This window comes from Cervus canadensis, chromosome 30 (assembly GCF_019320065.1).
Source record: "Cervus canadensis isolate Bull #8, Minnesota chromosome 30, ASM1932006v1, whole genome shotgun sequence".
NCBI classification, from domain to species: domain Eukaryota; kingdom Metazoa; phylum Chordata; class Mammalia; order Artiodactyla; family Cervidae; genus Cervus; species Cervus canadensis.
The window spans coordinates 6,156,725-6,180,752 of NC_057415.1; the positions used below are offsets into that span (position 1 = coordinate 6,156,725).

At 44.9% G+C, this 24,028-nt stretch overlaps 1 protein-coding gene across 2 annotated transcripts in view; it reads left to right on the forward strand.

The window, feature by feature from the left end:
* DOCK5 (dedicator of cytokinesis 5) overlaps positions 1–24,028 on the forward strand; it is a 277,587-nt gene that overhangs the window by 61,738 nt on the left and 191,821 nt on the right. For both annotated transcript variants that reach the window (XR_006266643.1, XM_043453375.1), the window contains exon 2: positions 13,972–14,055. Coding sequence is in view for 1 of the 2 variants with exons in the window: in XM_043453375.1 (XP_043309310.1) it covers positions 13,972–14,055 (84 nt within the window). In the remaining variant the exon portion in view is untranslated. The remainder of the gene's footprint in view (positions 1–13,971; positions 14,056–24,028) is intronic.

A 24,028-nucleotide genomic window follows, 5' to 3' on the forward strand; every position in this document is an offset into this window, starting at 1 on the left:
TTCTTTGCAAATCTGCAGTTCACCTTTATCAGGTGAGACCAGCACAGGCAAAATGGTCCTTCTGAGGACCAAGGCAGTTACTCTTCTGAGTACTCAAGCCAATGGCCGTGTTATCCCAACATTCCTCGACTCTGGTTGTGGAGAATGGAAACTGTTCCCAGCCCTCTGTGAGGCTTAGGAATTATTCCTCCTGCTCTTTCCCAGTATTTCTTTCTTTCTTTTTTCATTTATTTTTATTAGTTGGAGGCTAATTACTTTACAATATTATAGTGGTTTTTGTCATACATTGACATGAATCAGCCATGGATTTACATGTATTCCCCATCCCGATCCCCCCTCCCACCTCCCTCTCTACCCGATCCCTCTGGGTCTTCCCAGTGCACCAGGCCCGAGCACTTGTCTCATGCATCCAACCTGGGCTGGTGATCTGTTTCACCCTAGATAATATACATGCTTCGATGCTGTTTTCTCAAGACATCCCACCCTCGTCTTCTCCCACAGAGTCCAAAAGTCTGTTCTGTACATCTGTGTCTCTTTTTCAGTTTTGCATATAGGGTTATCATTACCATCTTTCTAAATTCCATATGTATGTGTTAGTATACTGTAGTGGTCTTTATCTTTCTGGCTTACTTCACTCTGTATAATGGGCTCCAGTTTCATCATCTCATTAGAACTGATTCAGATGCTTTTTAATGGCTGAGTAATATTCCATGGTGTATATGTACCACAGCTTCCTTATCCATTCGTCTGCTGATGGGCATCTAGGTTGCTTCCATGTCCTGGTTATTATAAACAGTGCTGCGATGAACATTGGGGTGCACATGTCTCTTTCAGATCTGGTTTCCTCGGTGTGTATGCCCAGCAGTGGGATTGCTGGGTCATATGGCAGTTCTATTTCCAGTTTTTTAAGAAATCTCCACCCTGTTCTCCATAGTGGCTGTACTAGTTTGCATTCCCACCAACAGTGTTAGAGGGTTCCCTTTTCTCCACACCCTCTCCAGCATTTATTGCTTGTAGACTTTTGGATAACAGCCATCCTGACTGGCGTGTAGTGGTACCTCATTGAGGTTTTGATTTGCATTTCTCTGATACTGAGTGATGTTGAGCATCTTTTCATGTGTTTGTTAGCCATCTGTATGTCTTCTTTGGAGAAATGTCTGTTTAGTTCTTTGGCCCATTTTTTGATTGGGTCATTTATTTTTCTGGAATTGAACTACAGGAGTTGCTTGTATATTTTTGAAATTAATCCTTTGTTTCTTCATTTGCTATTATTTTCTCCCAATCTGAGGGCTGTCTTTTCACCTTGCTTATAGCTTTCCCAATATTTCTTTCCCTTGCCCTCAGGAATTTTCTTCACATGCTGATTGGTAATCAAATAAGCTAACAGGGAAATTGCTGCAGCCCCCACCTCTTAGCTTCTCTGCCTTGCACTTTCTTCCACCTTGACTTCCCTGAGTTCTCAGTCCTCTCCTCGCATCTCAAGGCGACTGCTGTGCTGTTGGATATCTCCTCCCTGAGTCTGCCTGGAGATGCAGCTGCAGATTGCCTTTATGTCCTCGTCTCTAGGAGCATCACTCTCCTGCTCTGCATTGCTGTTCAGTGTCTGAAAACCACTGTGTCATATTTTTTTGTTTTTTTAATTGGAGTATTACTGCTTTACGAAGTTGTGTTGGTTTCTGCTGTATTATGAAGTGAGTTTGGAGAAGGAGATGGCAACCCACTCCAGTATTCTTGCCTGGAGAATCCCATGGACAGAGGAACCTGGTGGGCTACAGACCATGGGATTGCAAGAGTTGGACACGACTTAGCAACTAAACCATCATGAAGTGAATCAGTCATATATATACATATGTCGCCTCCAGTTTGAACATTCCTCCCAACTCCCATCCCACCCCTCTAGGTCATCTCAGAGTACCAGGCTGAGCTCCTGTGCCAAATAGCAGGTTCCTACCCACTATCTCTTTTACACGATAGTGTATATATATCAGTGCTACTTTCCCATTCATCCCACCCTCCGCTTCCCCCTTTTTGATATTTTTTATGTTTAAGACAGGATAGTAGCATCTGATTCCTGATGTGTTGTCCGGTCCACTTTGGCCACAAGTTGAAATGAATATGTATTTTTCAAGAGAGAAAAGTATTCTAAACTCATACTGAATTTCTAGTTCAAATAGGTTAGTCCAAAGTTATGTATCTTTTTTATTTCATACTTGTCTTTCTGTGATGCTGAAAAATCCTGGTTCCAAAAACATTCCAACAGTTACTCGTTTTTATGTTTCTTATTTTATTCATGGGGCTTCCCTGGTGGTTCAGTCGGTAAAGAATCCACCTGCAATGCAAGAGACCTGGGTTTGATCTCTGGGTCAGAAAGATACCCTGAAGAAGGAAATGGCAACCCACTCCAGTATTTTCTTGCCTGGAAAATCCCATGAACAGAGGAGCCTGGCGAGCTACGGTCCATGGGGTTGCAAGAGTAGAACACATCAGAGTGACTAAACCACCACCACATTTTATTCTTACAACAACTCCAGTTCAGTTCAGTCGTGTCTGACTCTTTGCGACCCCCTGGACCACAGCATGCCAGGCCTCCCTCTCCATCACCAACTCCTGGAGTTTTCTCAAACTCATCTCCATTGAGTCGGTGATGCCATCCAACCTTCCCATCCTCTGTCGTCCCCTTCTCCTCTTGCCTTCAATCTTTCCCAGCGTCAGGGTCTTTTCAAATGAGTCAGCTCTTTGTATCAGGTGGCCAAAGTATTGGAATTTCAGCTTCAACATCTAAGAGGTAGGCCAAATAGCAGTTTATAAATGTCACTTTATTGATGGGTAGACTGAAGCCATAAGTTTAAATGACTTGCCTAAGAGTACAGAATGGTAGATTTTTGGCCAAGCTGTGGAAAGTACCTTCAGTAGCCTGCCAGTAATTCGGTGTTGCCTTGGTCCATCACACACACAGCGCCTGTTTCTTCATTCATGAGAGGAGGTTCCCTGCATCTCTCCAGTGCTGGGCTCTCGCCTCAGCTCCTTGCTCTTCTGAGTCTCCCTTCCCTCCTGGCCACATGTGCCCACATTCTGTTTGTTCCTGGTGCTTTCCCATATATAATAGAGAAGCTGGGCTTTCATTCTTGTTTTGTTTAGTCGCTCAGTCCTCTCTGACTCTTTGTGACCCCATGGACTGCAGCACGCCAGACTTCCCTGTCCTTCACTATTTTCCTAGAGTTTGCTCAAATGCACGTCCATTGAGTGGATGATGCCATCCAACCATCTCATCCTCTGTTGCCTCCTCCTCCTCCTGCCTTCAGTCTTTCCCAGTATCAGGGTCTTTTCCAGTGCGTCAGGTCTTCCCATCAGGTAGCCAAAGTATTGGAGCTTCAACTTCAGCATCCAATGAATATTCCAATGAATATTCAATTAATTCCTTCCAATGAATATTCAGGATTGATTTCCTTTAAGATTGACTGGTTTGATCTCCTTGCAGTCCAAGTGTTCTGAGACCCTCTTGAAAGTGGGCTATACGGTAAAGTAGACTGGCTGAGCTCGTCTTGGAACAGGCCCTGCAGAGACATAAGCCCGGGACCAAAGTTGCTGCTGTTATATTTGCATGTTCAGGTTGAAGGTTTTAAATTAATGGGTTTTCCAGCCTGGTTGGGGATCATGCATTTCCCCAGTGAACTGTGTTTTGTCTCAAATTCATGTACACATGGAGAAAATAGTTACCAATGTTTTTGACTATCATGTCAAGATGCTTGTTCTAGATTCCACAATAATTGGTGGCTTTTATCTTAGCTTCTCTATTCCTCAGTTATGATTTCTGTCTGAAAGATGGATGTCGCAGCTCAGCCCAGTCTTAAATATGACCATTTTTATCTTCCGTCTCATTTCTATTTTATTTTTTTTAATTAATTTTTGTGCTTCCCTGGTAGCTCAGCTGGTAAAGAATTCACCTGCAATGCAGGAGACCCTGGTTCAATTCCTGGGTCAGGAAGATTCCCCTGGAGAAGGGATAGGCTACCTACTCCAGTATTCTTGGGCTTCCCTAGTAGCTTAGACAGTAACGAATCTGCCTGCAATACAGGAGACCTGGGTTCGATCCCTGGGCCCAATCTTAGATCTGACCATTTTTTATCTTCAGTCTGTCTCATTTCTATTTTATTTTTTAGATTTTTATTGGAGTACAGTTGCTTTACAATGTCGTGTTAGTTACTACTGTACAGAAAAATGAATCTGCTGTGTGTATACAGATGTGTGTGTGCTAAGGCATGTCTGACTGACTGCAGCCCCATGGGGGTCTGTAGCCTGACAGGCTTCTCTGTCCATGGAATTTTCCAGGCTAGAATGCTGGGGTGATTTGCCATTTCCTCCTCCATATATGCCCTCTGTCTTGGACTTCCTTCCCATTCAGATTACCATAGTGCATTAAGTAGAGTTCCCTGTGCCATACAGTATTTTCTTATTAGTTCTCTGTTTTATACACGGGATCAATAGTGTGTAAATGCCAATCCCAATCTCCCAATTCCTCCAACCTCCACCCCTTTCTTCTGTGTAGTCATACATTTGTCCTCTTCATTTGTGTCTCTATTTCTTCTTTGCAAAGATCATCTATACCATTTTTCTGTGTTCTTGGACTACCCTCATAGCTCAGTTGATAAAGAATCCACCTGCAGTGCAGGAGACCAGCTTTGATCCCTAGGTCGGGAAGATGCACTGGAGAAGGAATAGGCTACACACGCCAGGATTCTTGGGCTTCCCTTGTGGCTCAGCTGGTAAAGAACCCACCTGCAATGCGGGAGACCTGGGTTCAGTCTCTGGGTTGGGAAGATCCCCTGACAAAGGCTACCCACTCCAGTATTCTGGCCTGGAGAATTCCATGGACTGTATAGTCCATGGGGTCCCAGAGTCTGACATGACTGAGTGACTTTCACTTGCTCTCCTTCACTTTCATCTTTTAAGAATAATGTATACCTAGAAGAACCTGATGATACTGCCTTATCCGATTAAGGAAAGATGTTCTGGTCTTGTTAATATATTAATTTTTTTTTTTTTACTTCCTCATTAAAATCCTTCCTTAGTTGCCCTCTGGTTTGTTTGATTTTTTTTTCTCTTTTATTTTTCCTCATCAAGAAAGAGGTCAGCTGAAAAGAACAGCAGCTAGTAGAAGTATAAGTGTGGTGACATTAGACTGTGTACCTTTAGCGCTTCTCCTAGGTTGAGAGTACACGCGAGGCCACGATTGAGGCATCCTTGGTGTTGTCAGTAACACCCTGAGTCCCCAGTTGAATCACTGCAGAAATGCTTGGAAAGGGCAGCAAGAAGATGGTTAAAACACTAAGCTATTCCCAGACTCTCTTGCTATTTCTTAGTGGAGCTTTGTACTTTTGTTGTTGTGAAGTTGCTAAGTCATGTCCAACTCTTTGTGACCTTATGGACTGCAGCTTCCCTGTCCTTCATCATCTCCTGGAGTTTGTTCATCTCCATTGAGCTGGTGATGTCATCCAACCATCTCATTCTCTGCCACCCCTTCTCCTTTTGCCTTCAATCTTTCCCAGCGTCAGAGTCTTTTCCAATGAGTTGGCTCTTCACATCAGGTGGCCAAAGTATTGGAGCTTCAACGTCAGTCCTTCAATGAATATTCAGGGTTGATTTCCTTTAGGATTGGCTAATTGAATATTCTTGCTGTCCAAGGGACTCTGAAGAGTCATCTCCAGCACCACAGCTCGAAAGCATCAATTCTTTGGCACCCAGCTTTCTTTATGGTCCTACTCTCATACATCCGTACATGACTGCTGGAGAAACTATAGCCTTGACCATATGGACCTTTGTTGTGAAAGTGATGTCTGTCTGCTTTTTAATACAGTGTCTGGGCTTGTCATAGCTTTCCTTCCAAGGCGCAAGCTTTGTATTTAGCTGCCTGCAATAAAATGGGTTTGCTGTCCTTAAGGACACCTGCCTTTCATTGCCTAACTTTACCTGGGAGAACTGTTGAGGGTAGCTTGTTCTATTACCTCTATGGTTCTTCCTGATTCCCAGTTCTCACTGAATGACTTCCACTGTCCTACTGGTGAGGGTGGTTGTATCCGTCTTTAAGGCTATGGCTGCCACCGTGCCCCAAATGGGAAGCCGGAAAGGGGAAAGGGGCAGGTGACTGCTGTGTCTGCCAGCGCTTGTTATCTTCCTCGAGGTTCTGCTGCATTCTCCTCTTTGGAGAAATATACTGGTACATCCATTTCTTACTTAGAGAAGCTGTGGGGTAAAGCTCCCAGTGTTCGTAGAACAAAGACTTTCTATTTTGCAGTTTTGAATTGCCTTGTTTTAGCTTTCCTCCTTCATGTTCATTGCTCAGTCGCTCAGTCGTGTCCGACTCTTTGCAACCCCATGGACTGCAGCACGCCAGGCTTGCCTGTCCTTCACCATCTCCCAGAGTTTGCTCAAACTCATGTCCATTGAACTGATGATGCCAACCAACCATCTCATCCTCTGCCACCTCCTTCTCATGCCCTCAGTCTTTCCCAGCATCAGGGTCTTTTCCAGTGAGTTGGCTCTTCACATCAGGTGGTCAAAGTATTGGAGCTTCAGCATCAGTCCTTCCAATGAATATCCAGGACTGATTTCCTTTACGATTGACTGGTTTTATCTCCTTGCAATTCAGGGGACTCTCAAGAGTCTTCTCCAGCACCACAGTTTGGAAGCATCAATTCTTCAATCATTTTAGTCTTTTTTTTTTCTTTTGGCCATTTTATGTGGCTTATAGGATCTTATTTCCCCGACCAGGAGTTGAACGCATACCCCTTGCAATGGAAGGGCAGAGTCTTCACTACGGGACTGCCAGGAAGGTCCATAGTCTATCGTTCTAATGGTTGAAAGTAGGCAGATCAAGATAAAAATGAAAATGATGAAATTTGATCATCTTGTTAATATTCTGGAGTAGCAGACAACTCAGATTGCGAGCTTGTTCTGTGTTTGTTGGCTCTGTCTTTCATACACACTAGCAAACACTATAATAGACCATGTCAGGTTTTAGTTATTCTTTAGGGGTTGTAATTTGAGGATTCACGAAAGAACCTAATTTATTGAAAAGATTAAATACTAGTAATCCGTCAACTTTTCGTTGTCAGAATCAATCCTCATATTGGCACCTATCAGCCTATTCTATTGGCTTTTTGTTGCATAATCCTAAAATCAGTCAATCCTAAAGGAAATTAACCCTGAATGGTTAATTTGGATGGACTGATGCTGAAGCTGAAGCTCTAATACTTTGGCCCCCTGCTGCGAAGAGCTAACTCATTGGAAAAGACACTGATGCTAGGAAAGATTGAAGGCAGGCGGAGAAAGGGATGCCAGAGGAGGAGATGGTTGGATGGCGTCAGTGACTCAATGGAGATGAGTTTGAGTAAACTCCAGGAGTTGGTGATGGACAGGGAAGTCTGGTGTGCTGCCGTTCATGGGGTCACAAAGAGTCAGAAACAACTGAGCGACTGAACAACAGCAGCAATCCCAGGACCTCAGATTTCTTCTCTTTTTCTCTGTCTCCTGAAAGTCTGGTTCAAAAGAAAAGGCCAGGCCAAATCAAAGATGTGGTAAAATGCAAACTGTTTTACATTTGTAGACATACCATCTTGTCTAGTTGGCTCTACAAAATTATACTTCAGCGACATAAACAGTAAGCTGCTTAGGGCAGAATTCCAGGAGCTCGTCTTTAACAGCAGCCAGCAAGTCAGTTCATACACAGCAACTCACAGTTGTTGTTTAATTTCCTCAGACAAAACAAGAGATTGTGGTGGTGCCTGCTGATTTGAAAGGACACAAATTGTTTCTCTTGCCTCTTATCATAACCTCGTGAATCGGGGGGGCTTGCAGCCACAGGGACTCTTGGTGTCATCTGGTCCAGTGCCTAGTTTACAGATGGGAAACTGAGGCCCTAGATGAACCAGGTCATGCTGGTGTCACTGGTAGAATTGAGTCTGTTTTGTTCAGTCCAAAGGGTTTCCTGTATTTCTCCTTTCTCTGTCTTCCTCTGTAGCATTTATTCACGTTCCAGGGAGAAGACACAATCCACTGAGTGCATTAGTTGTATGCCTGAAATAGCATCAGGTGAACAGACAACATGGTCACCAATCACTGGTTTATATGATAAAGCTTGTTTGAGGAAGTTGGAGTCTTAATGAATGAGGGGATTCTTTAAAGAAAAATTTTTTTTTTCAAGTTTTGGCTGTGTAAAAGCCAAAGACCAAAAACTTTTAGTCTTTGTTGTTGCGTGGGCTTTTCTCTAGTTGTGGTGAGCGGGGGCTACTCGCTAGTTACAGCTCATGGGCTGCTCATTGCAGTGGCCTCTCTCGTGGAGCAACGGCTTTAGGGCACATGGGTTCCGCAGTTGCAGCTCCCAGGCTCTGGAGCACCGGCTCAGTAGTTGTGACGAACAGGCTTAGTTGCTCCGCAGCATGTGGGATCTTCCCGGATCAGGGAATCTGTCTCCTGCATTGGCAGGCTATTTTTTTTTTTTTTTTTTTTTTGTACTTACTGAGCCACCAGGGAAGCCCCTAGTGAGAGAATTCTAAGAGTCGGATACACTGAGTGACTGAGCATGCACACACATAAGGCAGGCAACATACTGAGAATCTGTCAGGCTCTTTTCTTTGCTCATAGGCTCTTCCAGGGCATCTCTTTGCCATCGTGGACCAGTCTGGTAAAATGGGATGAATAGGTCCTCGTTGGGCCGCACTAGTAACAGCTTTGCTGCTCGTAAAGCTGGGGTCCTCAGAGCAAGGTGCAGACCCTTTGAGTCTCTGTTTCCTCATTAAATAATATGGTAATTGGCAGCCACTCCATACAACGACCGCATTCCATATGGAAGTGGAACTATAAACTGCAACGGAAATGAAATGTATTGAAGAGGGTGAGGAAAGGGCATGGTTCGAAAGTGCGTACTTGGCATGAATGGAGGTCATTGTAAGTGACTGGAAATCTTGCTAGTACTTCAGTCTGAAGACATGAAACAGACAGCAGACGTGTGACTGGTGACTTGTCATTCCAGCAGCAGGCATTGTTGAAGGATATTTCCCAAGTGAAGCTCTTTGAAGGCTTATGTTGAAAAGATAGATTGTCTTGTATAATTTGCAAATAAAAAACATGAGTAATTGGATACCTCTTTCTTGAGTGGTGGGAGACCATAACTGCTGCTTCTGGGGGAGGCAGGGAAATAATCTGGAATTTTGGTGGAGAAGTGGTGAATAACTGAATTTTGATGGGTGGTCTCATGAAAGCCACTCTTGTGCCTTGAGCACTTTCTTTGGGCCTCATCCAGTGCTTTGGAATGTGAAAGACACAAAATAATGTGTAACCAGGTCCCCATTCATGAGGGGTTTACCTTCTGCTTTGTGGCAGATGATAACACAAGATTATCTGTGATTAAAAATCCAGACTGTGTTGGAAAGAAAACTTGTGGGATGATGGAGAATAATGAGATCCTTGCAGGGTAAATGTTGTTGCTGTTTAGTTGCTAAGTCATGTCTGATTCTTTGTGACCCCATGGATTGTAGCTCACCAGACTCCTCTGTCCAGGGGGTGTTCCAGGCAAGAACACTGGAGAGTGTTGCCATTTCCTTCTCCAAGGGATCTTCCCAACCCAGGGATTGAACCTGTCTCTCCTGCTTGGCAGGCAGATTCTTTACCATTGTCACTAATTCCACTAATGTGGAATTGCATTGTGAATGTGAACTTTGCAGTGTGAGGAAGAAAAAGATAAACTCTTGCCCCAGATAGAGGTGAACTGTGAGTTGAGCACAGAATCTAGGAGAGATTATGAGTCTCAACTGAAGCAGAGGGTCAATTTGGCAGATGATGAAGCAGCAGTGGATAATTAAGGCCAGGATAATTTGGGGAGCACTTTGATTGTCAGGCTTAGGAATCTAGGATTTAAGGTGGCGCCTTGGTAAAGAATCCTCCTGCCAGTCCAGGAGACTTAAGAGAGGTGTATTCAATCCCTGGGTCAGGAACTTCCCCTGGAGAAGGAAATGGCAACCCACTCAAGTATTCCTGCCTGGAAAATTCCATAGACGAATACGGCAGGCTACATTCCATGGGGTCCCAAAGAGTTGGACACAACTGAGCGAGTAGATAACCACAATAGCCTGTGGTGTGTGCGTGCGTGCGCGCGTGTGCAGTCCTTGGTACATGTTTGTAGCTTGGGGCTACAGTGCCAGGGGCAGCCGTGGGGCGCTTCTGCTTACTTTCCTGGTGACTGAGAACAAGGAAGACATGAAGCTCGGTGATTACACAACACGCTGTGACCCAGCAGCCTCTCTACTTCCTGATTCTATCGCTGCTGGGGCCCCTGGAAGGAGCCCGTCCGGTGGGAGGCAGTGAATGTGGGCTCGGGGGAGTTAGGGTTGCAGACCTACATTTTCTATAGAGAGCCAGCGGTATACTTAGTAGGCAGAACATTTGAATCAAGTAGTGGTCAGATGAAGGAAGTGAATTTCAGTGGAACAGGAGCTGTGGCCTTGTGGCCCATGAAAACGTCTAGAAACCGGGAACTAACTCCTTCTGAATTCCGTACAGTTTCTCCCAGCCCTTTTCATCAGCCTGCCCTTGTTCTGAATTCATAATACAGTCTAAAAGCTCAATAGTTGATCACCTCCAACATATCTGTAGGAGTCTGTGCCAAGACTTTGGAAGGACACATATTTGATTGATTTTCTTCAAAAAGAAAGGCCGCTTGGACATGTATACACTGCTGTATTTTAAATGGAAGCCAACAAGGACCTCCTATATAGCACAGGGAACTCTGCTCCATGTCATGTGGCAGCCTGGATGGAAGGGAGTCTCAGGGAGAATGGGGACATGGATCTGCGTATGTGTGGCTGAGTCCTTGGCTGTCCACCTGAAACTGTCACAACATTGTTAGTGGCTATGTGCCAATACAAGATACAGTGTTTTTTGTTTTTTTTTTAAAAGAGGCCACTTTAAAATGTGGGGCTGGCGGTCTGCTTCTTCGTTTCCATGATCGACTGTGATGGAAACCAGAGCCTATAGTCAGTCTGCTGAGCCAGGTAGCTAGCCGGCTCGGGAAAAGAGCAGTAGGCAACGGCTGCTGCTCACGACTGGCAATGGCAGGGTTACCTTTTTTCCCTTCTTACTGACCCTTGTGGGATCTGGCAAATGGATTGATGGGTTGAGTGACCAGCCTCATGTTTATCAGAGCTGCAGAGATGGGGAATCTCATGGGCTCCTTGGATCCTCAGGTGCATGGATAGAACCCAATCTCTAAGGTGGTTCTTTCTCCCTGAGGGGAAGCAGCTCACTCATTATGAGAGAGGGCAAGAAATACATTTGCTTTAAAAAAAAAAAAGGTTTATTGAAGTCTAATTTACACACCATACGTCCACCCATTTTAGGCAGGTAGTTCACTGATTCTGAGTAGACATGCAGAGTTTGGAGACGCTCAGCACCAAATCCCGTTTTAGGATGTTTCCGTCTCTAAAGCTCCCTGGTGCCTGCTGCGCTCAGTCACCGTTCACACCCTCAACCCCAGGAAGCAGTGAAATGCCCTGTGCCGTTGAAAGCCACTGGCTTCTTCTGGATACTACAGATAAATAAATGGAAGCCTCATATATTTTGTGCATATGACTTTTGTTTTGCATGTCTTTGAAGGGCATCTGAGTTGCAGTATGTTCATAGTTCATTCCTTTTTTAAAAAAATTTTCTTAAAATTTATTTTAGTTGGAGGCTAATTACTTTACAATATTGTAGTGGTTTTGCCATACATTGACATGAATCAGCCATGCATACATTCATGCTAAGTCGTTGCAGTCGTGTCCGACTCTGTGCGACCCCATGGACAGCAGCCCACCAGGCCCCTCTGTCCGTGGGATTCTCCAGGCAAGAATACTGGAGTAGGTTGCCATTGCCTTCTCCGAATCAGCCATAGTTGATTCCTTTTTAAAAAATATTTATTTCTGTTTTTTTGTTTGGCTGCACTGAGTCTTAGTTGTGGCATGCAGGATCATTCATTGTGGCATGTGGTTACCTAATTCCCTGACCAAGGATCAAACTCGGGCCCCCTGCACTGGGAGTGTGAAGTCTTAGCCACTGAACCACCAGGAGGGTCCCTTTTATTCTTTTTTATTGCGGAGTCATTTCATTGTATGATTAGACCATGTTTTACATATTCATTGATTCTTCAGTGAATGAGTTGTTTCTCGTGTTTGGCTGTTATAAGTAATGCTGCTCTATTAGCTTCTTATCAGTGTCCTTACAATGTCCAGTGACCACAAACTTGGTGACTTGAACGGCAGGATTTCCTTCTCTCACAGATCCGAAGGCCAGACGTTGAAAATCAAGGTGTTGACCACCTGTGCTCCTTCTAGAGGCTCTCAGGGAATTCTGTTCCTTGTCCTTCTGTTCCTGGCTTCTAGTGGTGGTGCCAATCCTTGACTTGCAGTCACGTTACTTCACCCTGTATCTCCAACCTCATGTTGCCTTCTCTTCTGTGAATCTCTTAAAACTCTCTATGTCTCTCTCTGATCTGGATACATAGGATTGTGTTTAGGCCACATCCTGAATTTCCAGAATAACCTCCTATCTTTATCTTATGTTTTTTGCTACCTACGGAAACACTCGCACATTTCAAATTTTGATGTGTGTATCTTTGGGGGGCTATTTTTCTGCCTACCACAGTGACTTTGAATATTCACATGAAGTTGGTGTTGACATGTTTCCCTTTCTCTTTGTAAATAACTAGGAGTGGAATTTCTGGGTTGCATGTTCATTTATGTTTAACTTTTTAAGAAACTGTCAAACTGAGAGGTTATATCATTTTACTTTCCTACTGGTAATACATAAGGGTTCCAGTTTCTCCACATTCCTGCCAAGTCTGCCTTTTAAAAGTTACAGCCATTCTAGTGGGTGTGAAATCGCAGCTCCTTGTGGTTTTAATTTGCATTTCCCCGATGACTAATGGCTGTTGGACATCTTTTCTTGCGCTGATTATTCATCATATATAATTTGTGGTAAAATGTCTCTTCAGAACTCTTACCCATCTTGAAATTGGACTGGCACCTTCTTTTGGAGGTACAAGAGTTAGTCTGCTGTTTTCCACAGTCTGGTCCAGTCCTGAGATGCTGTGCTGATGGAGGTCCCCTTGATGAGAAGGTGCTAAGGTGCCCCATTCCCACAGGGTGCCTGGCACCAGGGGCAAGGAAGCCACTGGGGTTTAGTTTACTCCTGGGCGGGGGATGGATGGGACTCACAGCTGGCCCCTAGGCTGCCAATTACTGTCAGGGAAGCCAGGAGATGGCTCGCCCTGTGGCCAAGAGATCAGAGGCTCAGTGGTCTTGTAGGCTGATAACTCTTATTACCATTTTAATTAAGGAGTTGTGTCTGTAATGATATATTGACTCTCTCACTTCCCGTACTATACTATTAAAAATCCCTGGTATAGGTACCACATCTGAGTGTCTCAACACTCTTGTCTCCAGTCTCTAGCACAACATGTGGAACCTATCAGGCAACCAGCCAAAATTTGCTGGATGGAGGAATGACTAAAATGCCAGCAGTGGGAACCCAGGAGGATGCCCTCTGCTTTTCAGAGGGGGACTCACCTGAAGTGATTAAAGAAGCAGTTATTTGTTGGAGAATTGGTTCAGTAGCTGAAGTATGTGCTCTTTTTTAAGTCGCTTATATTATTTTTGGTTTTGGCTGCGCTGGGTCTTCGTTGTGGCACGTGGCAGCGTCTCTTGTTGCAAAGCACAGGCTCTAGAGTGAGAGGGGTCAGCAGCTGCGGTGCGTGGGCTCAGCTGTCCTGTAGCGTGTGGGATCTTAGCGTCCTGACCAAGGATTGCACCCGTGTCCCCTGCACTGGAAGGCGGATCCTTAGCCACTGGACCGCCAGGGAAGTTCCCTGGGTGTGCTCTTTGGTGACTTGTATTTTAAGTGCCGCCGATGCCATCATTTCTCTCTTCTGTGTCTCCTTTCCAGCGATCTATAACTACAACGCCTCTCAAGATGTGGAGCTGTCCTTGCAGGTTGGAGACACGGTTCACATCCTGGAGATGTATGAGGGTAAGTCTGGATGGCCTTCTGCCAGATGGGTGGGGAGGCCCGAGTAGGGCGAGTTACTTACTCATAAGGCTCTTGGAACAAATATCAACACAGTTTACTTCCTGAAGCGATGCTAGTAAAAATCTAGGAAGCGCTTAGGGTATTCAGTTTTGTACCAGGGTGGTTTCAAAACAGCCAGCTGAGGGCACGAGCACAGACGTGCCCAGACACCAGAATCAAAACATGTGACTCTGCACTCTGTAAAGTTACAATGGGCTTGTGTATACCCCATCCTATTTAATTCTGATGACAGTCCTCTAAGGGTGGCAAGGCAGGGTTTGTTTGTTCTGTAATTAAGAAAAAATATATAGGACTGACTTTCAAAACTGTAGAACTCTTTTTTAAATAACGTTTATTTTTGGCTGTGCTGCGTCTCTGTTGCTTTCTCTAGTTGCGGCGAGCAGGGGCTACTACTCTTGGTTGCGATGCTCACCCTTCTCAGGGTGTCGTCTCATTATGGAGCGCAGGCTCTAGGTGCGTGGGCCTCTGGTCTCAGCACACAGGCTCAGTCGTTGTGGCCCACAGGCTTCATTGCTCCACAGCACGTGGAATCTTACTGGACCAGGGATCGAACCCCTGTCCTCTGCATTGGCAGGCAGATTCTTATTCTCTACGCCATCAGGGAAGTCGAAAACTATAGAACTCTTAAAAATTACACGAGTACCCCACACTCACTTTTTTAAACATAATGCTCATTTTATAGTTGAGAAAACTGATATTCAGAGAAAATAATGTACCCCGTGTCATACACCTAGTGACAGAGCCCAGTGAAATGAGACACTGTTGATTTCTAGTGGCTTCTCATGAAGCATGACCCTAATATGTGAAAGATGATATCTTTTCATAGGTACTACGAATAAATAGGGAGAGCATACATTTCAGCTAGGCTTCCTCAGGTGGCATTAGTGGTAAAGAGCCTGCCTGCCAATGCAGGAGACTCAAGAGACACAGGTTCTGTCCCTGGGTTGGGAAGATCCCCTGCAGGAGGGCATGACAACCCACTCCCATATTCTTGCCTGGAGAATCCCATGGACAAAGGAGCCTGGCGCGCTTTGGTCCCTAGGGTCGCAAAGAGTCAGACATGACTGAAACAACTTAGCATGCACACATAATTCAACTCAGGTTCAAAAAGGTAAAACAATTTATTTTTTAGTAAAATTCTCTCAGATAAAATAATTAAATTGATTAAAAAAAAAAAAAAAGTGACTCTGGATGTAGAAGGCCCTGGCTCCGGAGGAGACAAGTGCATCACTGGGCTGATGGGAGATCAAAGGAAGCTGGGCTGATGAAGTGGCTCTTTCTTCTCAGCTGTGAATGTTGCCAGACTTGGGGAGAAATGAGGGAGAGACTTACTGGTGTTGCTGAAATTCCTTCAAAGAATTAGGTCAGGGTGACTGTAGGTGCAGAAAGCCTTCTAGTGTATTTCCTGAAGCTAGATTGGGTTGGGGGGCAGGGCGTCCCAGTTAACCTGTAAGTGGACTATTGGACCGTATCCAGGGCTCCCGGCTCATCTGAAGAACACAGGTCCTGGGTGCACCCAGGCGGCCCCGCCCCAGACTTCTCACTACCACCCTAAATCCCAATAGAACTCCAGTGTCACCCCGTTTCTAGTCCAAATGCCTAGAGCACAACAAACACGTCTCTAGGCCACTGACACTGAGGATCAAGGCAAAAAACTGAGAATCCATTTATTCTCTCTGAAGATTGGGGTAGGAGTGAGGTGGGAAGTGAGGCAGATTTTTCTCATATGGTGAGCTTCCCTCGTGGCTCCGATGGTAAAGAATCTGCCTGCAGTGCGGGAGATCTGGGTTGGATCCCTGGGTTGGGAAGATCCCCTGGAAGAAGGCATGGCAACCCACTCCAGTATTCTTGCCTAGAGAATCCCCTGGACAGAGGAGTCTGGCGGGCTACAGTCCACGGGGTCACAAAGAGTCAGACACGACTGAGCGACTCAGCACAGCACCGAGGCTGGTGAGGACAAGACCTGTGAATCTGCAGGGTCTGGTCCCACCACATAAATGGTTGTGATGATGGCATGGTGGGGGTGATTTTCTGGAATCCAGCGTGGCTTCTGAGGTTCAGACAGACAGACACAGGATGGGGAAGAGGAGGTGGGAAGTTAGAAGGACGGGAAGTAGGGCTCAGCCACAGAAAAGCTAAGCTGTCTGCTGCGTCGCGTAGAGGACTCCACTGTTACTGCTGCTTCCCTTTGGTTTTAGGCAAAGAGTCGGTAGTTTGCGTTATCCTTCTACCTTTCACACACTTTAGAGTGTTGATGTGCAGCTTCTGCAGGTGGGGAGGAGGAAGGGAGGGGAGGCTGCCTGGTCTCTTCCCACTCTGCTGTCTCTCTTTCTTCCGTTTTTATTCACACCATCTCAGGTCCAGTCATATGTCAATTCTGTGGCATCAGCAAGACACAGGGATAATCTTACATTCTTGAGCTCCTTTGCATATTAAACATGGCCTTACTAGGTCATGCCACTTGGTCAGGGGCCAGATCAATCCATTCTACTCTTTATGGGCTTCCCTGCTGGCTTATGTGGTAAAGAATCTGCCTGTAATGTGGAAGACCTGGGTTCGATTCCTGGGTCGGGAAGATCCCCTGGAGAAGGGAATGGCAACACACTCCAGTATTCTTGCCTGGAGAATCCCATGGACAGAGGAGCCTGGCGGGCTACAGTCCATGGGGTCACAAAGCGTTGGACATGATGGAGCAGCTAAGCACACACGCAGCAGTGGTGAAGACTCCAGCTTCCAATGCAGGGGGCACAGGTATGATCCCTGGTTGGGAAACTTAAGACCCCACATGCTGTGTGGTATGGCCAGGGGAGAACATTTTATTCTTGTATTTTTCCTTAAAAATCGTTTTTAATTGGAGGATAATTGCTTTACAAGATTGTGTTAGTTTCTGCCATACATCGACATGAATCAGCCTAAGGATACATCTGTCCCTTCGCTCTGGAACCTCCCTCCCACCTCTCAAGGTTGTCACAGAGCACCAGGTTTGGGCTCCCGGCATCATATAGCTAGCTAATTCCCACTGGCCAGCTGTCTTATGTATGGTAATGGGTATGTTTCAGTGTTACTCTTTGAATTCGTCCCTCTCTTTCCCCCCTTGTGTCTCCAAGTCTGTTCTCTATGTCTGCGTCTCCTTTACCTCCCTGCAAATAAAGATAAGGACATCAGTGCCCGTTCTGTAAACGTGGACACGTGTCAAGGTGTCTATGGGGGGATTTAGAGCATGAGCTTTTTCGCTTCATTAACAACCAGGTGGCAGATCAGGTTTTTATAGAGATGATTATACTGGCTTAAGTTTTAAAAGTGTGTATTTTATGGGATTAATTTTTTCTAATGGTGCTCACCTTGCCAGATGCAGCAATAGATTCTTCTATCTGCTAAGTACCTCGCATTCTTGGCTGGGTTCTCAAATTCCTTGATTATTGCAACCGGTTCAGGACACAGTGAGGGCAGGAGTGCTTTGCAGATGTTCAGCATGATGGAAATGCTGAGTAATAACTTGTGTTCTAGCCCTCCTCCCCCCATCTCCTCTTTAAAAAAATAAACAAAGTAGAAACACCCACAGTACTGCCAGATGGAATTTAAGGGTGGTGCTGGCATCATTTCACAGCCCTGGGGTGGCGGGCGGGGGTGTGTCTTTCAGCTTCCTGTCTTCCTGACTCCAGGGGGTCCTCCCCCCAGACACCCTGCCCCACCCTGCCTTTGAGATATTTGCATTCCTGGGTGGGCACTTCAGGCGTGGAGGTGAGTCCACTTTTCTAGAACCCAGACTTGAAAATTTCTCTCCTACCCACAGCCTGCAACAGTACTATGCAGGACTATCTTTTTGTTGTTGCCCATCCTGTGGTTCAGTGGATGATTCTCCAGGTGGTAGCTCCTTGGAGGTCTGCTCCTTCTTCATCCGCGGGACCCCTGCCTAGCATGGCTTCTTCTATACGAGTGAAGATAAATAGGAGGCCAAGGACAGCTAGTGTGGAGAGTAAGGGGTGTGTGGGGTCACTTCACACAGTCCCCGGGAGTATAAGGCAGGGCCTTTCTCCTTCCATGACAGGCCAGCCCTGCCCTGCTCTATACAGACTACCTACAGAAGGATTTGGTTATCACCTGAGTTGCTATTTAAAAACATTGTTTTATTGAGATAGGTTTCAAATACCATCCAGTTGACCTATTTCCCTGGCAGTCTAGTGGTTAAGACTTGGCCTTTCAATGCAGAGAGTGTGGGTTCAATCCCTGGTTGGTAAGCTGGGATCCCACATGCATAGAACAGAAGCACTATTGTAACAAATTCAATAAATAGTTTTTAAATGTTCCAGATTACAAAAAAAAGTCTTTTTAAAAAAGGGGATACAATTTAATGGCTATTTACATAGCACTCTATTCACAGAGTAGGGCAATCATTATCCCCCCGAAGAAACCTACTCCTTCATGGTTATTACCCCCCAGCTCCAGGCAACCACTAACCTAATTTCTGTCTCTCTAGGTCTGCCTGTTCTAAGACATTTCATGTAAGTGAAATCGTGTGACATGTGGTCCTTTGTGACTGGCTTCTTCTACTTAAAATAATCTTTTGGGGTCTCATTCATATTGTAGCATGTGTCAGTACTTCATACCTTTTTCTTTCTAAGTAATATTTTTTGAATGCTTAGATCACATTGTATTTATCCATTCATCAATTGATGGGCTTTTGGGTTGTTTACAGTTTTTTATTATTATGAATAATGCTGCTGCCCTGAACTTTTACGTTTTTGTGTAGATACATGTTTTCATTTCTCTTGGGTGCATCCCTTGGAGTGAAATTGCTGGCTCATATATGAGAATTAGACCATAAAGAAGGCTGAGTGCTGGAGAATTGATGCTTTCTCACTGTGGTGCTGGAGAAGACTCTTGAGAGTCCCTTGGACTGCAAGGAGATCAAACCAGTCTGTCCTAAGGGAAGTCAACCCTAAATACTCATCAGAAGGATTGATGCTGAAGCTGAAGCTCTAATACTTTGGCCACCTGATGGGAAGAACTGATTCATTGGGAAAGACGCTGATGCTTGGGAAAGATTGAAGGCAGGAGGAGCAGGGGATGGCAGAGGATGAGATGGTTGGATGGCATTGCTGATTGAATGGAAATGAACATGGGCAAACTCCGGGAGATAGTGAAGGACGGGGAAGCCTGGCGTGCTGCAATCCATGGGGTTGCAAAGAGTCGGACATGACTTAGTGACTGAATGACAACAATGGCAACTCTGTATTTAACCTTGTGGGGAACTGCCAAACTCACTGCTTGAGGTTTGGCTCTGAAACAGGAGACCACAGTCCACATAAGCAAGTGTTCCGTCCCTCATCCCTTATCGTGGTTTCTCTCTGTGACCTTGTCCCCGAACATCATTTGTTACTCAAGATAAGGGAAGGGAGTGGAATTGACTGAGAAGATATATACTGCTCATCTTTCGTAGACCCCCTCCATGTTGCTTTCAGAAACTTTCAGGAGACAAATCCTCAAGGACCAAAGCAAGTGTCCTCCCCTTTCTTCCTCTGTGGCATTGGCCTGCCTGCAGCAACTGGCTTGTTTTCGCTTCTTTATCCAGGCAAAAGATTTGTCAGTGAGACCACTATTCTCCATCTGAGTGTTCCTTCCTACCCCAGATCCATGAGCACGACTGAGAAAGCGTTGAGACCCAGGAGAGATTTCAGCTGTGGTCATCTATTCATTCAACAGTACTCACTGAGCAAGTATTATGCTCTTATGTGCCAGTGACATTTATTGAGCACAAGAGATGATACAGCACTGTTACCTAAGTGACAAAATGGCCAGGTTCCTGCTCTCTTAGGGTTTTCATTCCAGGAATAGCTAAGACAGGTGAACAAAATAGGATAAGAACATTCAGATTCTTGTAAGTGCTATGGGGAGAAAAGGGTAGTGTTACATAGACCAGAGAGGTAAGTGAGGGTGGTGAAGAGGGAGAGAAGGACCACTTTTAAAAAAAAAAGCTGTAGTTTTTTATTGGGTTATAGCCGATCAGCAATGTGATTGTTTCAGGTGAACGTGAAGGGACTCAGCCGACCATACACGTGTATCCATTCTCCCCCCAGCTCCCTTCCCATCCAGGCTGCCAGATATCATTGACCAGAGTTCCCTGCGCTATACAGCAGGACCTTGTTGGCTCCCCATGTTAAGTAAAGCAGTGTGTACACAGGGCCAGTTGGGTTGGATGGTTTTGCTTCTGTCCTAAATAGGCTTGGCTGTCCCTGGGCAACGCGTCTGAGCTCTCTGCCTGTCATGGTCACTTCGTCTAAAATAGGGTCACTCTTTGAATTGAAAGTGATTAAACCAAAGTGACTTAAAAAGTCATGTTTCTGCATCCCTTCAGCCATGAAGCCCTCCTCTCCTGTAATTAACCAGATTCCTGTCACAAGGGATTTCTTGCCCAGGGTCTGTCGTTCCATCAGTAGGTATTAGTCTCCTGCCTTTGCTTCATATCCATCAGTTAACTTGTTTTCGGCTCCATAAACCACTCACAAGCTCAAGAGAGAGTGTGACTGGTGTGAACAGTCGTTTGTGAGGGTAAACAGAACAAATTTGGCTCCTGTTGGAAATAACAAAATGAGATAATGTCTCAGAGGCCTTCCAAGTTCTACAGAGGCAGGCATAGAGTAAAGTTTTATATGATTTCCATGTAATTTGTAAAGACCTAGAGGAGAGCCCAAACAATTGGGTTAAAATCAGAGGAAATGGGCAGTTCTGAAAAGATGAAATAAAAAGGAGCATGTGTGTGGATATCAAGAGGTTCCCAATATACCCACACTGTGTCTTGTGTGTGGAACGAGGCCAGTTTTGAAATGCACCTTAATCAAGAATCAATACTCTATGATATGAAGAAGAATAGAAATGGATTACTACTTGGGCTATCCAACTTGTGAGTCTCATTTTTATAAAGCAGGCTTTTCTGAATAAGCACAGAATGCAGTATTATGACAGGTAGGTAAAGTTACATGGTACTGGATTTTAGCTCCATAGCTGACAAACCTTTCTAACAGAGGCATAAAAAAGAAGAGAGTCCATTGGAAGAGTTGATTCCAAGAAACAGCCTAATCAGTGTCTTTATGGGAAGTGGAATTAAGAACCCTCCATTGGAAAAGGGAACCTTCCCACACTGTTGATGGAAATGTAAATTGGTACAGCCACTATGGAAAAAAGTATGGAGGTTCCTCAACAAAAACAAAAATAGAGTTTCCATATGATCCAGCAATCCCACTCTTGGGCATGTATTGGGACAAAACTATAATTCAAAAAGATCCTCGCATCCCTGTGTTCATAGCGGCACTATTCACAGTAGCCAAGACATAGGAACAACCTAAATGTCCATTGACAGATGAGTGGGTAAAGAAGATGTGGTGCACATACACAATGGAATACTACTTGCCAGAGAAAAGAATGAAATAATGCCTTATAGCAACTTGGATGGACCTGGAGATTATCATATTAAATGAAGTAAGTCAGAAAGAGAAAGACAAATACCATAGAATATTACTTATATGTGGAATGTAAAATATGACACAAATGAACCTAAGGAAAAAAAACAGACTCACAAATATAGAGAACAGATTTGTGGTTGGAGGAGGAGGGGAGTCCGGGAGCAAGGATTGGGAGTTTGGGATTAGTAGATGCAAACTAGTGTGTGTAGAAAGGATAAACAACAGGTCTTGCTGTATAGTGTGGGGAATTATATTTAATATCCTGTGATAAACTATAATGGAAAAGAATATAGTGTATAGCTTTGTATAGCAGAAATGAATACAACATTATAAATCAACCATTCTTCTCTAAAACTTTAAAAAAAAAAAAAAAAAACCTCTCCAGTGGACCATATGGTACAGTCAGGTCTTATCAAAGTCTTTCAGAACTTCTGATTTGAACATTTGTATCATCACCTCCTCCTGCCCCGTGACTCAGCCTGGTAGTCTTGTCACCCCTTATTGTTCCTTTTTTCTGTTCACTCCCTTCTCTGTCTCAGTTCCTGCTGTTCGTCCAGTCATGTCCAATAACCATAAAACAAGTGAGAGAAAATCAAATGTGATTTAAAAAATCGGTCCTTAACAGCTTGTATAAAAGTTTACTGGGTATAAGCTGAAATAAGGCATTTGGTGTATTTGTAACTTTCATTTCCTTTTGTTACCCTATTAGTCACAGTAATGGGAACTTCATCGTCATTCAGAATCCGTAGCCCTACCATGTTCTAGTTAGAAAAACAATCACCTTTCTCAAACGTGAATGGCAGCGTGCCCAACAGCTTGGGTTTTACAACAAGGATTGCGTGCAAACATTTTGCCCCCAGCTTTGAACACAAAATAGGCCCTGTGGTGTTTTGATGAGTGTGCCGGTCACTTCCCACATCTGTTTGACCTTCACCTTAAGGCCACCTGGTCAGCTGCTACTCCTGGGGATGCGTGTTCCTGAGATGTGTTTTTCCATAGATGTGTGTTTGGCAGTAGGAGGGTGTTTACAAGAAAAACTAATTAAAAAGTAGAGTTGGTGAAAAGTCTCATCTCAGGTTTCATCCTCTTATGTTTTTATTGGAGTATAGTTGATTTCCAGTGTTGTGTTAGCTTCTGCTGTAGAGCAAAGTGAGTCAGTTACCCATATATTAATAATATATATCCATTCTTTTTAGATTCGTTTCCCATATAGGTCATCACAGAATATCGAGTACAGTTCCCTGTGCTATATAGTATGTCCTTATTAGTTATCTATTTTATATATGCTAGTGTGTATATTGGAGGAGGCAATGGCACGCCTCTCCTGTACTCTTGCCTGGAGAATCCCATGGACGGAGGCACCTGGTAGGCTGCAGTCCATGGGGTCGCTGAGAGTCGGACATGACTGAGCGGCTTCACTTTCACTTTTCACTTTCATGCATTGGAGAAGGAAATGGCAACCCACTCCAGTGTTCTTGCCTGGAGAATCCCAGGGACGGGGGAGTCTGGTGGGCTGCCGTCTATGGGGTCGCACAGAGTTGGACACGACTGAAGCGACTTAGCAGCGGCAGCGTGTATACTACAGTCCCGATCTCTCAATTTATACCTCCCCTACCTCAGGTTTCGTCTTATCTAAGAACGAATGCCTTCTCTTCTTTTTCCTTTTGAGATATATTCAAGCATGCTTCTAAAATGCCATCTTGGAAATGTATGTTCTTAGCATACAGGCAAATGTAGGATCTTTTAGGATCAGGATGAGGACCTTTTTCTTTTTAAAAATTTTTATTACTTATTTTTGGCTATGCTGGGCCTTGGCTGCTGCTCGGGGTTTTTTAAGTTGTGGTGAGCAGGGGCTGCTCGCGCTGCGGAGCCCAGGCTTCTCCTGCTGTGGGGCACGGGCTCTCCAGGGTATTTGAGCTTCAGTGGTTGCTGTTCCCGGGCTCTAGAGCACAGACGCAGTAGTTGTGGTGCTCGGGCTTAATTGCTTCGCATCATGTGGAACTCTCCTGGATCAGGGATCAACTCCATGTCTTCTGCATTGATAGGTGGTAGATTCTTTACCACTGAGGCACCAGGGAAGCCCCAGAACCCTTTGCGAGTGGAGCCTTCTTCATCATGAACTGGTACTTGGTCTTGGCCCCTTTGGGCAGCTGCCTATGCGCTGAAACAGGCAGGCTCAGCCTGAAAGCAGAGTGTATTGGGAATGCTCTGGGGGAAGGTTCTTGGGAGCTTCTGGTGTCCCATAAGTTTTGGTCTCCAGGGAATCTTGGTGGGATCTAGGGGTCGAGAAGGAGGCAAAGTGATGAATAGGTTCTTTGCATCTCAGGCACACCCAGTCACACTTCTGACTGTAACATTTATCAGAAAGCGCCTTTGGCGTCTCATCGCCGTTGTGACATACAGCACATCAGACCGTCGTGGGTCTGGGTAAGACTTCGTGAAGTATTCATGGA